We start from the raw sequence: 25,918 nt of genomic DNA, 5'->3' as shown, positions 1-25,918 counted from the left end.
GTCCCGGTATAAATCCTGGAACCACCTGACATCAATTACATGTGATCCAAACAAGAATTTAAACTCAAAAAGTCCCAGCCGGCATTCAAACCCGATTAAAATAATATTATTACTATAAATCCTATATTAAATTAAGGTGTCCTCATTTTAGAACATTTCCTTTTATATCTATTAAATTATCTATTTACGACTGAAATATATCTTAACGAATCAGCAATGGACCGTGCAGACCTAGAAAATATCAAATAATTTTCAGCCATCACACTACAGACTACTATCAAAAACGACCCCATACAAACTAATGGATGTTTAGGTAGGCGAGGTCCTTTGTTTCAGTTACCATCAAATGCACAATAGTGTATCTACGGGTGTCGGTCCGGCGATACGGGCGTCCGGTGGCGTTCGCCGGTTGGAACAGAACACCTTTGTGCGGCCGGTAAATTGGCAGTTTAGTTCCATCAACGATGCTGCGGGTGAACTGTACACGGAGAATTCAAAAAAAGAACTGGTTTTATCCTGTTTTTGGGTTTTGCATGCCTTTTTAGGTAAACGAGTAGATGAGTGCTTTGTCGATGGTAAGACATGTAGATTGAAAGAGTACTACCGGAAGTTTAACGGCCTCCGTGGTCCAGTGGTTGAGCGTTGGGCTCACGATACGGAGATCCCGGGTTCGAATCCCGGTGGGGACATATCACAAAGATCACTTTGTGATCCCTAGTTTGGTTAGGACATTACAGGCTGATCACCTCATTGTCCAAAAAGTAAGATGATCCGTGCTTCGGAAGGCACGTTAAGCCGTTGGTCCCGGTTACTACTTACTGATGTAAGTAAGTAGTCGTTACATGAGCCATGTCAGGTGCCTTTGGCGGCTCAATAGTAATCCTGACACCAGGGTTGATGAGGTTGGTACTCTACTTCACAACCCACACGATAGAAGAAGAACCGGAAGTTAGATCACGTTTTATTGAAACTCATTTTAATAATGTTGTATTCGCTCTATCGGTGCAAAAGAGCGTCTTACGTACATTTTATTAACTACGGTGGTTAAAATAGCCACATCGAAGCAATTCATCTAAGAAAGCAATGTTGCAATTTGACATTTGCGCATATAAAAGTAATTGCGTAATGCAAACAAATGTCAAATTGCAATATTGCTTTTTTAGATGAATTGCTTCGACGTGGCCATTTTAACCCGCCTGTATTAGTTTATAACCATCATAAAGTAAATATGAACTTATTTAACTGACATTTAAACAAGGTGACGTTTACAAACAAACCAACCAGCTACCGTATGTGTGTACATACATACATACATAAACAGCCTATATACGTCCCACTGCTGGGCACAGGCCTCCCCTCAATCAGCCGGAGGGGGTATGGAGCATACTCCACCACGCTGCTCCAATGCGGGTTGGTAGAGTTGTTTTTACGGCTAATAGCCGGGACCAACGGCTTAACGTGCCCTCCGAAGCACGGAATCATCTTACTTTTTCGGACAATCAGGTGATTCAAGCCTGAAAAGTTCTTACCAAACAAAGGACAGTCTCACAAAGTGATTTTGACAATGTCCCCATCGGGAATCGAACCCGGACCTCCAGATCGTGAGCCTTACGGTCAAACCACTAGACCACATAGGCTGTTGTGTAATTATGGAAATTTAAACAACAATTATGTCAACTCTGTCTAGGGTATATGTTGCAAAATAGAGACTAACGAATGTAGTGATCGACGCATTACCGGCCGGTGGCGCAGGTTAATTAAATTTCGAGGTGAGCTACCCGGCTATCACAGCGCCTGCTACCCGGAAACAGCGACATACAACAAATGTACCTACATAATATTGTACACATAGTGAATGGGCCATATCTTCACGGACATATCGTTGAAATGCACAATAGTGTCTAACACGTTCTGGGAGGTTAAAAAGGCCACATCGAAGCAATAGGCTTTTTCCAACTAGTCAAATCAGTTACTTTTTACTAAACGTCAAAACACGAAATTACTATGGAATTTGTATGAAAACGCACACTGTGACGTCATAGAAAAACGTAATAAAATGTCGAATTTATTATTACGTTTTTCTTGATTAAAATTCATAACTAAGTTAAATAAAATAAAGAAAATGCTTTTAGTTAGTTTCACATTTGTGTTTATTTAGTAATCAGAATTTCATAATTTATCTTGAACCTGGTACACGACCCAATTCATCTAAGAAAGCAATATTGCTATTTGGCATTTGTTTGCATTGCGCACTTACTTTTATATGTACAAATGTCAATTCCAATATTGCTTTTTTAGATGAATTATTTCGATGCGGCGTTTTTAATTGTGCAATATATATGTTTGTACTATATTGTATTGTTTGTTTGTTTGCTGGGCAAAGGCCTCCCCTTCATCTAGATATTATGTATGCATGTCGCATCTGTGAAATTTTCATCTATTCGATTGAATTGCCAAATGAGAAATTAATGCAATTTGCTCCAACAAGTTTCCAATAACAATATGTACGATTGTTTGTTTATATGTATTGCGATCCGATATTCACGCTCGCGGACGGCGACAACTCTCAGTGATACAACTGTATCGGTTTATAATTATTCTGCGCTATAGTCTCTAATAACGTATTCCGTGGCTTTGTGAAACAAAAAACATAATATAACACTTTCAAGGACAGAACAGAACGTCTAATGACGTTCCGATTCCAAGGTGTCATACTATCTGTTATGAACCATCAATGACCCATGGTCTCTGCCCGTGAAAGGAATAAACAAAGCAAACAATATACGTAAACAGTAAAATCGCGAAATATACTGATAATATTCTCATCATCATTAATTTGAGCCACGCTCTTGTCGATGCAGCGTTCTCCATGCTTGGCTATCAAAGGCCAATACTTTCATTTCCTTATACGACACGACGTTCACCTTCTCTTTAATCTGTCCCACGTAAGCTCCCCCTTCCTCTCTTCCCTTGTAGCTTCCCTTACATGAAGTTTTTAATAAATTCGTCGTGTCTTATAAAGTGTTCAATCATCTTGCCTCTTCTGTCCTCAATAACTCTCAATATTTGCCTCTTTTCCCTTACTAGTACTACCTCATTAGTAACCATAGTTGGACACAAAGCCAACTTATTCTTTCGATCCTCCTCCAACACCACATTTCCAAGGCCTCGAGTCTCTCTCTGTCTTTCTGTGTCAGTGTCCAAGTTACTGATTCCATCCAGTTTAAAATAAATATTAATTAAGTAAGTAACTAGAGTTTTGCGCTTCTTCTTCTGTACTTCACTCGTGTGACCTCATCAACCCTGATGTTAAGGTTACTGTTGGGCGGCCAAAGGCCTCTCACATTGGTCATGTAACAACTACTTACTCACTTAAGTAAATGAGCTTATCGTGCCCTTCGAAGCACAGATCATGTTACTTTAACCAAATATGCCACACCACAAAGTGAATTTTGTGATGTGGCCCCACCTAGATTCGAACTTGGGTACACACGTCCGACAAGTCTGTGCTTATAAACAAAATTCGGGTAGTGAGTAAAATAATAACGTATGTCGTAATTTAATCGCCCTATTCAATAACAGGGCTCAATGGTTCGTTAGACAGGCTGATATGGGTACTGATGCACATGCATGCTTAGATAATTACCTACATTTTCGTCTACCAATACTAGTAGGTATATACTAGTTGTAAGTTCAATTCTGATTATGCGATACATAAGACAAATAAGTAGATCAATAGGATAGTATGAAAAAGCACACTGTGACGTCACAGAAAAACGTGATAATATGTCGGACTTATTTCCTTTACGTTTACGAATACGTTTTTCTTGACTAAAATTAGTATATAATAAATAAGTTAAAAAGAAAAATGGTTTATGTTAGTTTTAGACCTGTGTTTATTAAGTAATCAGAATTTCACAATTTATATTGAACCTAGTACACGGCCCAATTATGTCACATGATTTTAGATCAATTAAACCATTTGTATATTTACTGACCTATCAAAATTTTCCGAACGCAATAATTCTATATTAATTCGAAGCGATAAATATAAAGGAGCACGTCCATATTTCGGTCAAGTACTCATCATAAATCAATTTGGTCGGTGTCCTAAGCAAACGCGTTTAATCGAACAAACAGGATCTCGATATAAAGAATGATAATGTCCGGACAAACTTCCCTCAACGTCCAGGATTAAAATGGACAGCGATGAGAATATGTTTACTCTACCAGTACATTGACTCACGTCTTGAGTGTAGTGTAGAACGGAGGACAATTTAACAAAGTGATGTAAATTTCTCTGGTTTTTTTTTTACTTATCAAGTTGGCCTAACAGAAAGCTCGCTGAAACGTGAGCACTGTCTTACTTCTTCTTGCGATGGATGTTCTGTCTACCTCAATTGGCATATATTCATGATCTTATTAATGTATATGATGTACTTTTTTCAGCGTTTAACTTACTGTTGTCGACATTTTTTTCAGTTTTGTTTTCGTCTAGAGCCTAATCTCTCAATGCAACGTGCAAAAGTCATAATTCCGAACACCCCGCTGTCATCCTAGCTGACGTTACTAAATCGGAAGTTGCTCTACTTTAGTTTCGGCCAAATAGTTAATTTCATGATTTACCGCATAAATCGCAATAAGTCACGAAAAAGAACTATACAACTCCAACATTAGACGATAGATCCTATCTGTGTAAACGTCTTCGTACATACGCGAACATTAGGTACAAAAATCCCAACTCCAAATACAATTAATAATAAACATCAGTACTTATTTAACTCTAGAAGTAAAAAAATCCGTTTCTAAATCCGTTTTATTGTTATCTGACGTGAACTTCGTTTCTTTGCCCTTCCTACCGAACCTACTTCCGTTTCCGTAATTTGCTGACCTTTCCTCGTAATCTCCCTCCAAAGGTTGATTAAGGGGAAGCCTATGCCCAGCAGTGGGGCGTATATAGGCTATTTTTTTGTTCTCGTAGTACAGTCCTCGTGTCTGACGTAGAAATATGTGACGTAAATATACATACATGGTATAATATACGAGTCCTGCATTATTAATGCCTACTCCTTTGTACAGGATTCATTTACCAGCCAACTTCATTGTTTTGATGAAAGAATATTGCTTTTTATTCTTCAGTTTTTGAAGTCCCAGTAGACACTACGCATCAGCGTTTCATTCACAAGTTATTCTTTGTGACTCCGTGAACCTAGGATAAGTCTACAGCGAGGATGTTGATCAAGCTTCTTCTAATGTAATAACGTACAATATTTCATTTTAATATATTCAGTTGTTTTTGCGTAATATGCGCATAAACCTGGAATAAGTAGCTACAGATTCATTACATTATAAGTACATTGGTTTGCAAAACTAAGTAAGTAGTAAGTAAGTGCTTTAAGCGATAAGGCTGCCATTTGCCATGTTAAGAGACTTTTTGTAATTATTTATTTTTATTTTGGTGCAATAAAGTGTATTGTATTGTACTACACTTTTAAAATTATATCTAATTACTTTTTTAAGTACTTACACAAGATAAACTTTCGAAATGTAAAGGTCTCGAAATGGTACTAATGTAGATTAACGATTACAAAGAAAGCTGATAAACTTATCTATAAAACGTTATTTTTTATTTTAAATGTTCTAACTACTAGAGTTAAGAAAAAACTCTAGAATTTAGAGACTTCTAGAGTTTACTGAGTTTTGCAAGCCAATGTATTAAGTAATGCTTGGTATTTTAAGATGAAACTTGAACTCGACTTACTTACAGTAAAGAAGCGTGGAAATAATGTTCTTCCTCTATGACATTATGTCGGGGATGTCGAGTCATTGGTATCCTTTGTTGGTATCCTATATTAAAAAAAAGTCTTAAATCGAAACAATTGTACAGTTGTAGTTGTGTTTATACCGCGAAGATTCGTGTTGCTCTATGGTTTATACTATGACCAGGCTGTATGGCTATGTTCCTTTGCCTGCTCCTTCTCGGGGCAAATTTAACAAAATTATATTACGAGGGTTTGATGAAAATCATCTTGAATGCCTCATTTCAATGTCCGAGTTAGTTCGAGCCACGTGCTAACGTTCCCACGCGACATCGCCCGTTATTAAATAATTAATTACCTGACGAAAGTCATCCAGAAATAAAAGAGCGAAATTATTTGTATACACGTGTAACTTAATTACACCCTATGGAGGTATATGACCTAACCTGTATTAGGCTGGTTTTCCCTTCGCGGGTTGGAAGGTCAGACAGGCAGTCGCTTCTGTAAAAAACCGGACCTGTCTAAATCTTCAGGTTAGGTAAGTGGACCCTGTGAAAAACGGGATAATGCTACGGAGATGATGACAGGTGTAACTTAATTTACACAAGTATAATTTAAAATAAAGCTTTATATTGACTTGTTAGTACTCTATACTTTTTTGCTTCATAAGTACTTATTTAATTGGTAGAATTGAATTGTTTTAGAACTAAACCCAATAGAAACATCTTAATTACCTATTTACAAAGAAAGAAATATATATTGTGCGTGTAATTTTGATATAGATCTCCGAAGATAGACATAATGACATTTACTACTTACTTTATGTTTTATATCTAGTGACAGCTAGAGCCACAAGTAATCAAGGACAACCTGCAGCCACTGTTGATACGAAATCCTATGATGGTAAATCTTACGATGACAAGGGATCAGCTTATCGCCAAACACAAAAGGCTAGTTTGCAACTAGTCAAATCAGTTAAGTACTTGTTACTATACGTCAAAACGAATTTGTATGAAAAAGCACACTGTGACGTCATAGAAAAACGTGATAATATGTCGGACTTATTATTACGTTTTATTTGATTAAAATAAAAAGAAAATGTTGTTCGACAGTTTTAAATCTGTCTTTATTTAGTAATCAGAATTTCTCTAACCTTTAGTAATTTGTCTTTGACTTAGGAAACTATCCAATTATCCTGATGGATAATTGGATAGTTTCCTACTACTACTACTACTACTACTACTAGTTTCCTACTGCTACTTCCCGGGAATTTCCTTTCTAACATGATTGTTAGAAAGGAAATTCCCGGGAAGTAGCTGTAAAGTCTGTTTTTTATTCCCTCTCATAATATCATCGAAGCCGCAAAGCAATACACATTATTTAAATAACTAACACGCTGAACTTACGAACTGTAGCCAATTATTAGCATATTGCAACAATTTAAATGGATTATAATCCCGTTTGTTTTAATCCGTTCCCAGCATTTCAGCTTTCGTGGTCATAGAATAAATAGCTGGCATTACGAACGTGTAAAATAAATAAGCCTCGATTGAAATCCGCTTAAATCGTATTAATTCATGAATGCGTATTGTACGCTGACCGATTATCCCTCTGCTGACTGACTATGCCAAGTTAACTTGTCCTAATTCTGTCTGAAGAAAACTTTACAAAGTGAAAATAATAAGCTGCTTATTGCTCTAGAGATGGACTAAAAAACTACATTAAACCCCCTAGCGTTATCCAGTTTCTCACGGAGTCCGCTTAATGGACCTGGAAATTTGACAGGTCCGACTTTTTTACGGAAGCTACTGCCTGTCTGATGCTCCAACCCGCGAAGGGAAAACCAGTCTAAAACAGATTAGGTCACATACCTCCGAAATGCATTTCTCAGGAATGTGGGTTTCCTTGCGATGTTTTCCTTCACCGCTGAACACGTTATAGTCATTTACAATCCAAACATGAATTCGAAAACAAATTCTAATATCATTGGTAGGCCCGTGCTGGGATTTAAACCTGCGACCTCATAGAGAGAGTCAAGCGTTCTTCCAACTGGGCTACCACGGCTCAAAATACTACGATATTTCTAATGTGGTCACTTAATAATTATAAGCATTTAGGGAACTAGTCAATTTATACCGAAAACGTTTCTCGTAATATTTCAGAAATCAAAACTTTCTAAGTTCTAAAAGGTATTAGTAGAATCCCTTAGGCGGTAATCCTCACGTCGTATTCATAGTCCAGACTAAATCCAATTACGATGAGTACCGTCGTCGGAGCATGCCGCGGAGCTAACTCGCTGAATGAGGCCCCGGCGAGGAGCCAAGAGGTGTCTAAATAAGGCCGCCTAAGATATTTGATGCCGATTCTAGCGGACAAAGTTAATGTACATTGTTTTTTTTTTACGTTATGGTATGTACTTTAGTTTGACAGGCTAGAAAGAGATCTATCTCTTTCTATTATTCTACTCGACGGAAAATTCTACTTTATATTAACTTAGAATCATAAGCTGAATCATCTCTCTCAGTATTCGTTACGATGTCACTAACACTCTATACAGACTGATGGGATGAAATAAATAATTTGATTTGATTTGTGTCGTTGGTGCGCTTCGCAAGATCGTGCGTGAAATATGAATAGATATTTATAGTTTAGTTATTTTTTTTCTATGTATAGTTTTTTTTAATGATAATAAAGCTCTTTAAAACGATTTAAAATGTCACATTGAGTCATATTTTGTGACCGTCATGGTGGCCACGATGATCACGACCACCTGGTGACAATGTAACATTACATTTTGAGATAAACAAGGACTTTACAGCGATAATCGCATCAGAATTTAAAATCTCATGAAACTTTAAACTACTAAATTTACGACAGAACAGGAACCGCAACACATTATTAATACTTTTCTTGGATATTTTTCGATTCGCAACGAGCTCTGAAGAGCAAGCTGACAAGAGGGTGAATTGCAAAAGTGAAAAAAAAACTTGTCTTGGCTGAGAACGGTAGTGCAAAGTTCTGCTAAATGATTTTGAATATTTTTTCTGGGTAAAGTAAGTAGTCCTCTACCTTGGCAAAAAAAATCATTGAGTTTCAGCAACTGTAACACGCTGAAAAAAATTTTTAAAGTGTCATTTTATCATTTCGGTAGCTTGTCCGTAACCCATTTTCGCTTATAAAATGTCTTGCTCTACAATTATTTTCTATTATTGGGATTTAAATTGATAGAATTTCGTTAAATTATTAAATAATCTAACAACAAAAACTATTTCTGTCTGTTTACCTTCCTTCTCATACATTTGACAGGCAGTTAAATTTTGTCCGAAAAAAAGTTATCATTTCAGAGGACAGTAAGTTTTGGTAAAATAACTCCGTCAACATTGCGTCTATGACGCCTCCTTACCTGCAGACATCTCGCATTGGTTCGGCTCGACTGCTAGACGTGGACATACCCGTCACAGCGTGTAATGGTTTCCCGCAAAAAAAAATAATTTATCATTTCGGTGATAGGGGGACAAAAAAAAATCAGTAAAAAATCATTTCGGTAGCCATTATAACTCGTGTTAGAGTAGTTCAATTTATTTCATATTGATGTGTTAAATCGGCTGCAAGTACTGTTTTGTTTGAGAAGTGTCGATTTTTCGATAGTTATTTAAATTCACAGTTTATACAAAAATAACCTGTTTTTTTATCATCTCGGTGTTATCATTCCGGTGGATTCGGTGGACTGAAATGCCAATAACAGTCCATGGGAATGATATGTAACACTGAAATGATAAAACCGTTAAGTTTTAGAGATCCGTGTGTTAAATTTTAGTTTAGAATTAAGTATTGTTTTAAGGGCCTTTTTAACAGTTCTGTGGAGCTATTTTATTTTTCCTCAAGCTGATCTCATGGTTTTTCCAAAACCATTTTGGGTGATTGGAAAACGTCATAATTATAACCTTCTATCAAACTCCTCTTTCTGCTTTTCTCGGTAACCTTGAATACCCAGACTTATCCATTCTTTGGATTCTGGTGGCCACTGGCCTGGATAAAATAGTTTACACCAGTGTCTACCGATCGCACAGCGGTAACTCTGAGACAACCAGGTTATTCACCTACCTCAGTAGGACAGTGGAGTTGGCACGGCGGAGGTATCTCTCAGCGCAACTTGTTCTTCTCCGGGACTCCAACGCCCACCAGCAAGAGTGGTTGTTCCCATTTCAGAAGACCAACCATGCTGGCAAAGAGGCGCAGGTTTTTGCCATGTGTGGCAAAATCTCTCACATCTGGTGAATTGCGTTACAAAGGTACCTGACGTTGCCAACTATACCGCCAACTGCTTGGACCTTTTGCTGATAACTGGTCCGGACCGATATCAATCTCTATCAGTGACTTCCCCCTTGGGAACATCCGACCATTGTCTGGTGAGATATGTGTCTGTCTATTCCCCACCTGATTATAGCCCCAGAGGATCGAGGCAAATATGGTGACACACGTTAGCAGACCGGGATGAGATGCGGCACTTCTTCGCATCCTATCCTTAGCGTGAGGTTTGCTTTTCTTCAGAAGACTCGACGAGCTGCGGAGATGCCATATTAGTTGTCAGGCAATGGAATACTCTATCCCATTTTCTGACATATCATCTGACGATAAGGCTCGCTCATGGTATATCGCGGAGTATGCTAGTGCAGAAGCTCTAATCAATCCGCATACCGGATGTGGGCTGAAGTTAGTACTCGCAAAGCTCCTAACATGCGGGCTCTGAAAAAATCCCTGAATACCGCTGCAAAGTCTTGCAAGAAGACAATGCGCAGGGCACGTTTCGACCATATTGGCCAAATTGATGTCAAACTGACTGAGCTGGTAGTAAAACCTTTTAGCTGCTTGCCAAATCGGTCGAAGCAAACTTCTGCCGTCTAAAAATGCTTCGCACTCTAGACGTGAATACGGTCAGTAGTCCTGATGATATCCCAGCAATAGTACTGCGGAACTGTTGACCTGAATAGTCTCCTACTGACACGCCTCTACCTGCTCTCTCTGGGTTCAGGACAATTCCCGAAACCATGGAACCTTGCCAATGTACAGTGTATGCCCAAAAAAGGCACTCGTACCAACCCTGCTAACTACCGCCCCATCTTGGTAACCTCCTGAACAACCGCCTCCTGGCGTACCTTGAAGCCAACAATTTACTCAGAGATAGGTCAACTGATGTTCTTCTTGTGTATGCTACACGCTTATGGAGTGAGGCAATCTAGAATCAAGGCGAATGTAATTGGATAGATAGGTATAGATTGATTCGGGTAGTAGTTGATGAGTGCTTGTCTGATCTACATGCTATTAATGCCGGAGTCCCTCAGGGATCTGTTCTCTCCGCCACGTTCTTTCTATCAATGATCTGCTGATTATGATCGGTATTTTTAGGCATGCAGACGATAGCACAGTGACGGAGAGATATATGTCCAATGCACGCGTAAGCACCAGAGATGATAGTGCCCTCAGAGAGGATCTTGTGAATCGTGTGAAACTGCCCCTTAAGTCCGTCTCAGACTGGGGTGATAACAAGTAGATTGGACTCAACGCTTCCAAGACCCAGGCGTGTCTGTTCACCGCAAAACGGAGTCCCTTCCTCCTGACTGGGACTTTCCGGAGTGAATTACGAACTATCTCGAGCTCTTGGGTATGGATATAACTTCCAACTCGTTATAATCTAGGAGACTTCAAGACTATGGTGAATAGGCATTTGCTAGGTAAGTGTGATCCACCCTATACCACATCGTCATTTACCATCAGGTGAGATTGTGGTCCTACGTGAACCTATATTCTTTAAAAAAAATTGTAGGTAAGTAATAAAGAAGCAATGACAATAGTCACAAAAAAGACATATTGACAATAAGCATCATCCCCCTAGCATTATCCCGATTTTTCACAGGGTCCGCTTACCTAACTTGAAGATTTGACAGGTCCAATATTTTACAGAAGCGACTGCCTGTCTCACCTTCCAACCCACGAAGGGGAAACCAGCCCAATACACATTAGGTCACTTACCTACGAAAATGGAATTCTCGGGAATGTGGGTTTCCTCACGATGTTTTTCTTCACCGCTGAGCATGTGACAATCATTTCTGATCTAAACATGAATTTGAAAATAAATTCGACAATCACTGGTTTAGGCCTGTGCTGGATTCGAACCTGCGACCTCAAAGTGAGAGGCAAGCGTTCTACCAACTAGGCTACCACGGCTCCACATATTGACAACAACTAAATGCATTTTTTATTGCACGATGAAAGAAACGAACAACAATCTATTACAATTAGTAAATAGTATTACACTATTTTTTATTTAGCAAGTAATGAACTATTTATCTAAGAATGTATAAATCGATCTCCACCAACCCGCAGTGGAGCAGCGTGATGGAGTATGTTCCATACCCTAAGGTTAATTGGGAGTAGGCCATGGCCCAGCAGTGGGACATATATGTATAGGCTATTTATGTATAAATCGAACTTCACATTGTACGGAACCCTAGCTAAGCAGCACAATTTTTCTTGACTGTATCATTTCGGTGGGTTAAATTCATTTCAGTGGACTCATTATCATTTCAGTGTACATTTATATCATTTCGGTGTACATTTATATCATTTCAGTGGGTACTTATCATTTCAGTGGACTCATAAAAATTCAATTTTAAATATCTCAGTAAGTTTCGATCGTATTTGATGCCCACTCACGCACATAATTTAAAATAGGTTAAAGTTTAATTTGTCGTCAAATATGTGAAGAAAAGTATTGAAATAAAAAATCTCACCGAAATGATAAAAAAATGAGACTTGTTGAAATTCACCCAAGACACTATTTCCATTAAAAAATAATTATACGTATATTAGTATAATTTATTTGCTTTTGTATTTTATAGTGAGATTTTAGCTGCTGAGAAGTTAGTCTCAACAGACTCGATGTTGTTTTTGATGATTAATGTTGTGTTCACTTGTAATTGGCTTACACATTAGTACAGTTTCACTTTGTTTAATTATGTCCTAACTAAATGTTATAAGGTGCATAGCTGTATGTGATCCATTAAATAAATAAATAAATACTTGTTCATACTTACAACCAACAGCAAAACTGACATAAATCCTTTATTTTTTTTTTGACGTGACTTATTGTAGATTTGCCGCAGATGGCTTTAACTACTTGGCCGGACAAATGGGGAGCGCTGAAGGCTCTCACCCGGTACAACGTTTAAGAAAACAGGCCTGAGGGTGCCCAGTTGGGCGCGAACCTCGGCTCAGGGCGTCGTCTGAGAGGAAAAATATTTGAAATAATTAATCGACCCTAGTGGCTCGACAGGGATAAGCACTAGTCATAAAATCCCTATTTATATATTGTACCAACGAAGTTAGGTTCGTGTATAAAGTGGTTGGCACGGGCTACGAGAGGCCGGGCGTAGTCGGCAGTCGCTTCCAGCACACTAAATGCTGCGCTGTGAAGTGCCAGCAAGAGTCGGGACGTGACTATCGACTGCACTCCACATCTGCATTTACTTCAATGGAAAATATCAAATTGCATTTTTTTTATGCTTTTGATTTGGTCCTTTTTAATATTTGAGAAGGCAACGGGGATATCTGTTTCCTTTAAATAGTATTTTCGATGTCAACAAAGAATTAATTTACGCCCAGAATTTTATAAAACTTTATTGAGTTTACAGAATCTAACCTTTTTTTGTTTTGACGTGACCTATTGTCCTTAGCCGCAGATGGCATCAACCTATTGATTTATATTGTGCTCCTACATTATGTTTTTTTTTTAAGTATTTGGTACTTAGCCGGACAAATGATAAGAAAGAACAGATGAGTAGATTATAATGCTTCTCAACGTCTATGTCTTATTTCTTTACATCGCTTATTACATCATGTTTTTCTTTATTTCTTTTTTTTTTCTTTAACTTAATTTTTCTTAATTTTTTTATATTTTGTTATTTTTTCTTGACCATGACTTTTTGGGGGTGGAGGCCTGGAGTCCTAAAACACAGGGTATCCTAGTTTAGGCTCCAGCCTCTACAAATATTGTATTTTTGTATGTAATTATGTATCCATGTGTTTTATAATTTGTAGAGGAAATAAAGATTTTACTTACTTACTTACTTACTTATCTTAGAAAGTAATGTAATGGGCATGTAATAATAACACGAACTTTATATATGTCCAGACAAAGCAAAGGCCTAGTCCTCATTAACTGGAGTGGGTATGGAGCATACTCCACCACGCGACTGTGGCTTCGACCAAGATGTTCGCGACAAAAATACGACAAGAGTCTTATGCTACTTATATACATTTTGCGTTACTATAGTAACATAGTATACATCAATGTATACGAAACCTATGACTAATTCGGTATGTAAAGGAAAAAAAAATACGCTAATTCTAAAACCATTTCGAGATTACGTCTTAATTAGCTAATTAATCCAACCAGCTGATTTGAGAGTTAAAAATAGAGGTACAAATCTTTATAAAGCTTTATGGTGGTTATTTTAGCAATAATCGTGTACTCTTCTTCTTCTTCTATCGTGTGGATTGTGAGGCGAATTACCAACCCCATGAACCCTGGTGTCAGGGTAATAACTAAACCGCCACAGGCCCCTGACATGACTCATGTAACGACTACGTACTTACATCAGTAAGTAATAACCGGGACCAACGGCTATATCGTGTATTTATTTGTTCTTTATGTGACTTCTATAGGTAGCCTGTTTACCGAAATTGTCGTTGCCAAATGCGATTTATAATAAATAAAATGTAATATAACAAGCGTAATAAAATAACTTCTATAATAATGAGGGTCACCAACACAACATATTTATAAAAATATTATTAGAAGTATATATACAAACATATAATAATTAATGTTTTTTTGTATCTACCTTATTGAGCCTGAGTACTCTTAAGGACCGCCCACAGTTTGAACGCGTAACTCTAACGAAGGCAAAGGTATAAACGTCATTCAGCGTACTTTAGGAGATATTAAAAAAAAACTACTGCATGAAAAGCAAAAATATTCAAATTAGTTTTTCATAACAGCATTTTAATTAAAAATATAAAAAAATACCTTCGAAGATACTTTACATTATTACAATATGTGCAACTTGTAAACAGTGTCAAGGATTTATCTCTTCATATTAAAAGTTTTACGGTTCACTGGTCACGTGTCACATTACATCCGAGGTTTACTTTACACCTAGCATCAAGACGTATATTTCCCATCGTTACTGCTTTAGTTTCCCGTAAAGTGTGTTTTGACATAAGTACACTTAGAGCAAAAAAAATGATTTAGTTATTAGATTTTATTATTTTAATGTGTAGTTAACATAAAATTGTTTTCATAGTATATTTATTTTCTGTATGATGGAACGGTTTATTTTCGCAAAAATTTTCGATTCGAGTTCAGCTTTGCAGCGTAAATATGTAATTTGTAAACTGTCTTGTCATTTCAGCTCTCCACATGTTTCACAGCAGACTAACTTGTTTCTCATCTGATTTCTGTTGACTCTACACTACACCTTCCCGGGCCAGACGTTGCATTGCTTTTCCATTGCAGTTTTCTATATTTATGAGTTGATTATACAGGGTGTTAGTGACATCGTAACGAATACTAAGGGGGATGATTCAGACCGTGATTCTGAGTTAATATCAAGTGGAATTTTGCGTTGCAAAATTAATGTTTTTTTTTAGTTTTCATAAATTATTTTCAATTCTATACTTTTGCGATGCAAAATTCCACTTGATATTAACTCAGAATAATGAGCAGAATCATCCCTCTCAGTATTCTTTACGATGTCACTTTGACCCTGGACAAGTACATACAAATAACCATACAAGTACATATGGGTGTTAGTGACATCGTAAGGAATACTGAAGGGGATGGTTCAGACCATGATTCTGAATTGATATCAAGTGGAATCTCCTGTCGGAAAATTCATGATATTTTTTTGTGTTTCTTTTTTAATTATTTTCTGTTCCATACTTTAGCCACGGAAAATTCCACTTGATATCAACTCAGAATCATGAAACATGAAGGACGCATTTACAAGTAAGTAATAGACGGGAAATTTACGTTTTTACTAAAGGTTTTTGAATCCACCTGTCTTATTACAATTTAGCCACGTGATTTAATGAATATATTCACAAATTTAATAAGTAATTTATAATCAGTCTCCTCGTTTTATCTGCTCATATATTCGACTTTACAGTTCAACAACTCGCTTCGGCACGTATCAATGTTCAGTGTATCCCGCACACCCTCTGCTAAGCTGACAGGACCAGTAAATTCAGTTAGCCGTCATTCGGTATTTGAATTCAAAATACCTGTCGGATTGCATCGGGTGCGTTTACGGAGTAATTAATGACGACGAACGTTTACGAAGCTGGTAATTGGACGGCGACTCTCGACCCGCGCGCGATTCTGTGTTTATCCGAATATTTCGCGTTTATTCGAATATTTCGCCAACTGGGCTTGAGTTTCTCCTCGGATGGTCGGGTGGAAATATTTACTTAATTACTGGGCTGGCTCAATGAAACTTGCCCTCTAACACAAGAATTTGCGACTGTTTCTGTTCCCGCCACCTCTGATCAATCGACTGTGCCGGAATGTTTAGAGTACTGAATTGTCTTTTGTATTCTAGTTACATAGTTGTTCTTTTTAAAGCCATGTGGCGTACTTTCTTGCTAAATTCCACTTAAAGTCCGAAAGTAAGATGATCCGTGCTTCGGAAGGCACGTTAAGCCGTTGGTCCCGGTTACTACTTACTGATGTAAGTTAGTAGTCGTTACATGAGCCATGTCAGGGGCCTTTGGCGGCTCAATAGTAACCCTGAAACCAGGGTTGATGGGATTGGTAATCCACCTCACAACCTACACGATAGAAGAAGATCTAAAGTCAAAGAGGATGACGGAAAATTTCCTTGCCTAATATTACCAAACTAAAACAAGCGAACTTACTCAAATAAAATAAAACAAACGAACTTACTCAAATAACATAAAACAAACGAACTTACTCAAAACCTCAAAAACGAATCATATTTTCACCGCAATAGAACAGAATAGTCTCCCACAGACAGGCCCTCAACACACGATTGATTGCACGTTAAAAGGTGTTGACGCGTCGACCACGAGGGCCGTTGAATATTAATGCTTCAACCCCGACCACCATACACATCGAGCATGTAATTATAACGTACCTGTCTGGCTACTGGCTTTAAAATTCAGTTTTCAGTGCCAGCTAATATAGGTAAAGTGACCCTCGACTTTGTGGCAAAAAGTTGCGGCACCAGCTTCTGCCTTCCTGACATTTCTGGCTGTATATCGAGATATCATTATAACTTTATCAGATATTTGGTCATAAAATCGTCGTAATTTTCAGTTTTATAAAGGCTTGTTATCGCTTTAAATTATAAATGTCTACTATTTTCAAACACATAAAACTTTAAATAAAGTCCCGAACTTTTCTCCGAACAAAGGCAAAGTGGTAGCTTAATGCCACTTCGCCTGTAGCTACGGACTGGAATGGAAATATGTAGTTGGAACGCAAAGTGGACATCCCGGACGCACCCTGGGGAAGCACGTGACTCCAGAATCCGACAATTCCTCGGTGGGCTCCAACCAAATGCTCTCCAATAATTTGCCACAAAATTATATTGCTTTGTGACAATACCTCTGCTAGTATTCTGATCTGCCAAACTTTAAGATGTAAGGATGTTATTATTTTAGTGAAGCTTAAAAATGTAATGCTTTCCATCAATCTAATTTATTATCACCAAACAATAAATAAGGTACAGTAGATAATAGATATCATATGGGTTTCAGGATTTTTGCCCGGTTAATGGCAATAGCCGGGAGGCCGGGCCGGGGGGGACCCCTATTACATGGGACTTGAACATAGGTGGCAAGGAGTGGGTGTACTATATTAAATACACCTCTGCTAACCCCTTCGAGAATACAGGCGTGATGCTATGTTATGTTTTGCAGCGGCAAACGCAAGATGGTGATGATCAAACCACCAAATTAACTACAAAGTTTTATTATGGACACCTTATGTGTGACCTTATTAATTTTCACTAAGTGTACTTAGAACCTTCACAAATTTTAAGTGCTCAAGTTTACTAGCAAGCCGAAACACTTTATACTGCCCCTTTACAACTAACAAAAGTTTTAAACTTCTACACTACGATGCAACCCTTTATAGCCCCATCACTCTTAATTCCACTGGCACAAATTTTCTCAATCCTCTATTGCACACCAGAATATAAATCATTGAGGAATCTGAAAACGTCAAGAGCAATAATGATTTATGCTGTAGTTACGATTTCAGCGCTGTTTCTTTTCTTTACAATTTTGAACAAAAGCCAACAAAAATGGATGAGAATAACTATCAATATAATATGTAGTCTAGTCGCCTTACGACCAGTTTGTGTATTGTACCTAATCAAATATGTAGAGTATAGAATTTATCGAATCAGAAAGCAATCGATTATAACGAACCAAACGCACCGAAGTCCATATCAATTTTAAATGAAAATGAGTAACAGTACAATGCTTTTAAATCCATTAAACAGTAGTTAGAGTCGTCAAAGGGTCGTCGGCGGATGAGTGAGCGGACGCGGGCCGGGCGGCGTGGGCGCCCCCGCCGGCGTCGCACGGTGCTACGCGCGGGTGCTCCGCCCTCAGCCCGTCACCGCACCGCCGCCGTGTGCGGAACTCGATCATTAGTGTGCTCACTCAATGTGAAAGCGATTTCAGTCCCCGACGACTCCGCCTCTTTGAAACTGGCGCAATATTGTCGAAGGCAGGAAAACTCTTTACGAGAAAAAAAATATTGCTCAAGAAGCGGCGACGGAAGAAAATGAGATCGGAATGCCAGCAGGCAATCGAGCGAGTCCCGCGCCGCTCGAGCCCCGCGTTTACGTTATCGATGACGTTGCAGCCGGAAGTGTCTCGGCCGGGAACGTAAACGCGCCGCCCGCGGCACTGAACTCGCTGAAACAACTTCGTTACAACTCGGCTGTTTTGTTTCTGGCCTGCAATATTAGTTTTAGTCAAAAAGCTATTTTTCAACCGGCGCCCGTCGAAAGGCTTGTAAAGTTTTCTAATTTAGTTAATTCATACTCGACGTTTCGAAGCGCGCTCCAGTTTCCGTTAGATTGAAGATAGCAGTTGGTAAAATATTGCCTTGTGAATTTTGGCTGCGATTGCTAAGATAACATCGATGCAAATTGTGCGGCCGTAGTATGGTTATGGGCGGAGGGGTCGTTGAAGTTCTACCCGCTAATGGAAATGAGAATTTATGATGGTGAATTTTCATATATTTTGTGGATTAAAATCGTTGGTATATATTCCGTGCAAATTAACTTGGTACTCCGCATCAAGGGGTTGATTCGGACGTGTAAGAGTAACTTGGTGTTATGAAGCAAGTCTAATAAAATTATCGAAAAGCAATTGTATTTCGCCTTTTGACTTCCTTACGATTTTTTATTAAGTAAAGTACATATTCACATAGGTACGGTCACGAGCATTAATATGTATACACTTTAGTACCATGTCACATTAACTTTTTTGACAAATTGAACTGTAAGTCTCACTAAATGTCAAATGTGTTAGTTTCAAATTCAAATTCAAAAATATCTTTATTGAGTAGGTAACAAAGTTACACTTTGAATCGTCAATTTTTACATAACGAACGTCTCATCCGACAGTGCGACAGAGTCCTAAAGTGGGTACATTATATTGCTCAAGACTACATAATCTCTCGTATTTCCCACCATGGTAAGCACAGACTATGGAATTATTTTTGCTTCAATCCTAACACATTTCTCTTGCATCCACTACATTCATCAATCAATCAATTTTTATTAAGAGTTAGATGTTTGATTACATCTATTGATGACGTCATAACTGTGTTTGACGGTTTGTAAAAAGTTTCTCATTTGACTTGAGGAATGACGGTGGTTATGGTTTGTTGCAGGTGCTGTTGTTCCCGGAGGAGGGCTGGGCCCGCAGTGCGTCCTCCTCCTACTGGACGCTGCAGCCGTGCTGGTGGAAGAGGTCGCGATGCAAAGTCGTTGAGGTCGCCGGCACTAGAAGGTACTCAACATAGTTTAACCTTTTTCCCGCTCTGCTAGAACAGATTTTTGTGAGAAATGAACAATCTTTCTTAAATGTAATTTGTTCTGCGGCGTGAACAGTAAACTGTTAAATAAATAAACACATAAGTACGTTAAGTATCCCCCCGGTACCTGCTCCGGTTGATTGGAGGAGGCTTATGTCCAGTAGTGGAATGTATATAGGTTTATTCGTAATAGTTCGTATTACATGTCATATGTCGTATATAATCTAGGTTACATTCTACTAGTAGAATAATTCATCAGGTATCATTCATTACACATTAAAAAAAAAATGAATACAATACAGTAATAAAGAAATCATTCTTAAATATTAAAATAAAATTATGAGATAAATGAAATAAATTCGTTATAACTATAGAACGTATGCTCAAGAAGCCAGCGTTTGAGTCGAGTTTTAAAACAGGGCAATGACGTTGCGTCAGTGATATGTGTCGGTAGTTTGTTGTACACCTCCGGACCCATGACGTGGGTCAGCGGGTCAGACTTGGCAAGTCTGTGTTGAACACCTCTCAGCCTATTACAGTTCCTCAGGTTACGTCCATGAACATCCTTCGATGTATGTTATGTACACGTAAAGTCAGCTTGCTCTATAATGAGATACTTCCCAGGATAAGTTCCACAATAACAATATAGATGGCGTTGTAAAGACTTTCCTTCGTTTAACCTTCTAATTTCATAGATAACACCATGCATCTTTTGTCTTTGTTTTAAGGTATAAATGATGACCCTTTTTATTGCATTACACCCAGGCACAAATACATTTTTCACCCTTTACTATTCTGATCAAAATAAAGAAAAGCAATATAGGTAGCAATATAATTATATATATAATGTGATCCAAATATTTACATTAAATAGTTACATTATATTTTGTAATAATTATGTAAGTATCCGCGTAATGAGAAAATGGGTAATTACCGCGTTAAATCTTGACAGCCCCAGCTATATTATTTTTGGGGAACGTACCCTAAAAAGTTTCTCATTGTGGACAGAATCACAAGTCATCCATTCACAGTCACTTCTGATATTCGTTCCAAAATGTACATGAGAAACCGCATTGTAACAGGGTTCTGGACATTAGCCCATCGCCCATAGAGATACAATAGTTTAACATTTGCAGTCTTCTTCTATCGTGTGTGTTGTGAGGTGGAGTACCAACCTCATCAACCCTGGTGTCAGGGTTATTATTGAGCCGCTAAAGGCCCCTGACATACTTACATCAGTAAGTAGTAACCGAGACCAACGGCTAAACGTGCCTTCCGAAGCACGGTTCATCTTACTTTAGGACAATCAGGTAATCAGCCTGCAATGTCCTAACCAAACTAGGGATCACAAAGTAATTTTTATGATATGTCCCCACCGGGAATCGAACTCAGGACCTCCGGACCGCGATCCCAACGCTCAACAACTGAAACATTTGTGTAACACTTGAGTATCCATCAAGTTATAAACAAAATGCGATCGTCCATCCGAGACAGCGTCCTACTAGATACCTAGTATTTTATTTGTGCTGTGCCCAAAGCCGCATGTTGGCAACAACGCTACGTCACAAAAAAATATGCACGGAACAATAATGTACTCTTATGTGCAAAGGAAATAAAGGCATGTTTATGAGAATTGGCTTTTACAAAGGAGTTGTTTCATATAAACTTTTATAATATCAGACACATTCGTTAGAGAGCTTTACCTAGTTCAAATTTTGATGACTCGTAACCGTAGGTTTTCAAAGCTTAGAGCTTTGATGTTGCACCGTTACTTTTGTTTCAACGGAAACTGACTTTTAAAACATAAACTACTTTCTTTTTAAAATAGAAAAATAACCTTCTTAAAAAAGTAGTAAACCAGTCGTAAAAAAATACTGTCTACGTTATGAAAAATCGACTTTATTTTTTAAGTTTTCTATTTCGCTTTTGAGTACATTTGCTACAGGCGGCATACACTACTTAACCGGCCAAATGGGAAGCACTGAGAGCTCTTATTCCTTATTATAAGATTACAATGATAATGATATTTTTTTATTATACCTAGGTATTTCATGGCTCATCGTAAGTTACGGTCACGAGTACTAATATGTATACACTTTGAAACCATGTCACATTAAATTTTTTGACAAATTAAACCGAAAGTCTCATTAAATGTCAAATATGATAGTGCGACAGGGTTCTAAAGTGGGTCGTGATATATTGCTCATGACTGTACATAACACAATACACCTATTATAAACTAGATTAACCGATTCTATACTAATTGGATGTTGGACAATAACACAGTAATTGAATAAGGGGATTAGTGTAGCGATGAGAATGCACCGGTGTTCAGCCAATCAGAGCCCAGCACTTCCATGTCGGAAGGTCCTTTATACGTCAAACTTAATTACAATATCACTGGTCAATTTGTTGGGTTGAAAGTGGATTTGTTGGGTCGAATGTTGGGAGGAGATCCGGGTTTTTTTTTAACGTGACTTATTGTAGATTCCGCAAATGAGATAAACTACTTGGCCGGACAAAAGATGCGGGATAAACTGACGAAAATAATTCGAAGATAACTACACGGTCAAAATTATACGAATCAACTCATCTTCACCTTATAGACGTAGTATTATTCCTTATTCTATGCTTATAGTAATAACCTGGTAAGAGCCTCTATGAAAAATTACATTTACTTATATGACATTTTCTGAAACAAAACCTCAATTTATTTTAATTCGTTTCATTCCGGGTAAAAATTTAAACCACATTTTTACCCTTATTGCAATGAAACTAGCTCGTATATTGCGCAATTTTTAAACAAAAATCATATTTATATACTTACTACTACGTATTTTTTAAAAAGGCTCTTACAATTTTTTTACCATAACATCGGCATATCCTTTATTTACGTTCTTGAAAAAGAAATGTTAAATCGAAACATTGCTTTAAACATGTAGACTAAATTAATAAAAACTTGTTTCATAAATATAGCTCCAAATCTAACAATGTTCACCTGTTTACAATTTTTGCTGAGAAACATACAATGTAAGTTTACATGAAGTCCGTTCTAAAGTGGATTAATCCCCAGGTTTATAGTTAAGTACCTACTTATATTTATTTGCAAACTTTGTCTTTCTATCTCTTTCGAGGTAAATGGAGAAGTTAGAATCAGATTCTTCCATCTTTATTAAACATATAAACAACACTAAAAACAATTACAAAAGTGACAAGAGAAGCACAATCAATCTATCAAAAAATTCTCCCCTTCTTCCACGTGACCAAAGGTTAGTCACTTAATTTCTCAATTTAAATAGACAGCCGAAATTATTTTTTTAAGAAAAATTGTACCTTTTTTGGAATAAATAAAAAAAAATAGTCACTAAGGTCCTGTGGTACACCAGCTTGCTTCTCAATCGGGGAGCGCCGGTTCAAATCCTGTCATCGGACTTGCACTAATTAGTTATTACTTCCTCTTAAATGCATTTTCACTGACACAGTTGGCACAAACATTATTATACACGGCGATACGGCTTACCACCTATCATGTTGGTCTAACAGAAACTTCGGTCAGGTGTGCGTACATATTTAGTTCATCTTGCAATGGATGTACCTCTGACTAACCCAACTGGCATATAGTCGTGAGCTTAGATTATGATAATTAATAAATAAAAAATAAAAAAAAATATGGTTAACGCCATCTAACTTGAAGCGCTGAAAGTGACTGAAAAATGTTACCTTTCCTCACAATTTATTTAAACAACCATAAAAAAGCTATCTAGGAGGAAAATAAATTACCGCTAATTTCGCCTAGAAAAGCCATGCATAATTTGGTTTTCGCCGGTGGCGGGCCACGAAATGAGCGTTGTAGCGGAAACGGTTCATCATGGCGGACGCAACGGGGCAATTAACCGCTGCTCAGGTGACTTTGTGAGTAACGGCCGGAAGGACCCGAGATAGTGCCGTCTTAATATTTAACACGTGGCCATAGAATAAGGAATAATACTACTACCTAAAGAACGGCTACCGCTCCCCACCAGCGGCCGAGCTTAGGTTTATTTAACTCACCCCCTCGGTCTTACTTTAGTCTTCAATCGTATGGGCGTCAGACGTTACAGAAATACGTAGATGCGCGTGTACGATACCGTCAATATTTAGGATCTGTGTAAAACGAGGTGTTTAGAATGAAGTGTCCGGGGTGTGACGAGGCTTAAGACGACGGCGATATTACTCATACTCAATTATTTATTGCATTCCATGTAGTACAATGGGGTGTTACATGGACCCTAGTGGGCACAGCAACGTTGAAGGGAAGAGAGGAAGTGTGTCCGCGAAATTAAAATTTATCATTTAAAAATTCGTCTACAGTATTCGTCGATAAACACTCGCTTATAAGATGAATACTTAATAAAAAAGATCGCTGTCCTGTTTATTAAGAAAAGGAGAGAGAATATAATATGGATAGGGTACATACGTTGTTACATTATTGTAATGGGTGGAAACCCTCAGTGCCTTCCATTTGTCCGACCAAATAGTTAATGACATATGTAGCAAATCTATAATTAGAACCAAAAAGGTATGAATGTTGAAAGGATGAACGTTTAATATTTACGAGATATTCGTAGAAAAGCCTCATTTACTTTTGTAATTTTTCAATTGATGTAAGTAATGAAGTATATTTGTACAATAAACTGGTACATAAAACAAAGACATAAAAACAAGTTCATTACACACAAAACAAACAAACGATCTTATTTCTATAAAATTATATTTAGCTGAAGTCTCTTGTTTGTACATTATTTATTTATATTTATTACCAGCACTAGCTGCTACCAGCTTGATTACCTGTTATTCGCGACAAGAAAAAAGAATTTCATTTCATTTCAACCTCATAAAATATTTTTCTTTATCTAGGGGTTGAAGTTATTTCTTAGAGACTGTCTACTTTATTAAAGTAAACTTTGTACAAAATAATATTAGATTTATAGTCCTTGTGGCAATTCAACATGAACGAAATACAGGGTGTTAATGATATCGTAACGAAAACTTTGAGGGATGATTCATCTCTTTATTCTGAGTTAATATCAAGTGGAATTTTCCATCGCAAAAGTATAGAATTGAAAATAATTTAAATAAACTAAAAAAAACATGAATTTTGTAGCGGAAAATTCCACTTGATATTAACTCAGAATCGTGGTCTGACTCATCCCCCCTAGTATTCGTTACGATGTCACTAACACTGTATATTTCACGTATTGCCAACACGAGAAATATTAGTACAGTGTCCAGTATTCGTCGTACTTCTAAGCTATAGAAACCAATGTTAATGGATGTTAACCGCGAGTTATAACCGCATGGTAGTATTGTTATATGGACGGAGTACAAGTCCCTCTCTGTCCACTGGGCCGCCATTACTGCCAGGGCCGTTGTAAGGTACTACACCTATAGTACAAACTATATTCTTCCTTAAGGCATATTATCTCGGGAAAGTCATGAAAACTGACTTAGAAAGTATGCTCTCCCCAACATTATGGACTAACAGCATGAGCGATAGGTTGGGATCCTTTGATTATCCCCTGGTAGTTGCGGCTTCCGAGTACATTCCGCTTAGGGACGGTACTGAAAAGTATCGGCGTCCGAAGGACGTAATATACGATCCCGACGACCCGATTACTCTAGCCATAGAGGCAGCCAATCAGCTCGCGACACCAAACACTTCAGGTCCCCGATATCGACCCCGCCGGCGTGGTCGACGATTTCCCTCATTCAGCGCTTATCGCTATCGACCCACTAGGGTCGATTAATTCTTTCAAATATTTTCCTCTCAGACGACGCCCTGAGCCGAGGTTCGCGCCCAACTGGGCACCCTCAGGCCTGTTGTCTTAAACGTTGTACCGGGTGAGAGCCTTCAGCGCTCCCCATTTGTCCGGCCAAGTAGTTAATGCCATCTGCGGCAAATCTACAATAAGTCACGTCAAAAAAAAAAAAAAAAAAAAAAAAAAAGATCCTTTGATTCATTGTACCCATCTTAGAACAG

The 25,918-nt window shown here is 37.9% G+C and overlaps 1 protein-coding gene across 1 annotated transcript in view; it reads left to right on the top strand.

The window, feature by feature from the left end:
- The window catches only part of LOC126370890 (uncharacterized), a 66,983-nt gene that overhangs the window by 32,826 nt on the left and 8,239 nt on the right, over positions 1 to 25,918 (top strand). Inside the window, exon 2 of the mRNA XM_050016004.1 lies at positions 19,756 to 19,874. Coding sequence (XP_049871961.1) covers positions 19,756 to 19,874 — 119 coding nt within the window. The remainder of the gene's footprint in view (positions 1 to 19,755; positions 19,875 to 25,918) is intronic.

This window comes from Pectinophora gossypiella, chromosome 11 (genome assembly GCF_024362695.1).
Source record: "Pectinophora gossypiella chromosome 11, ilPecGoss1.1, whole genome shotgun sequence".
In the NCBI taxonomy this organism is placed as follows: domain Eukaryota; kingdom Metazoa; phylum Arthropoda; class Insecta; order Lepidoptera; family Gelechiidae; genus Pectinophora; species Pectinophora gossypiella.
Note: the sequence above shows the minus strand (reverse complement) of the source record. Positions and strands in the feature narration are given on the sequence as shown.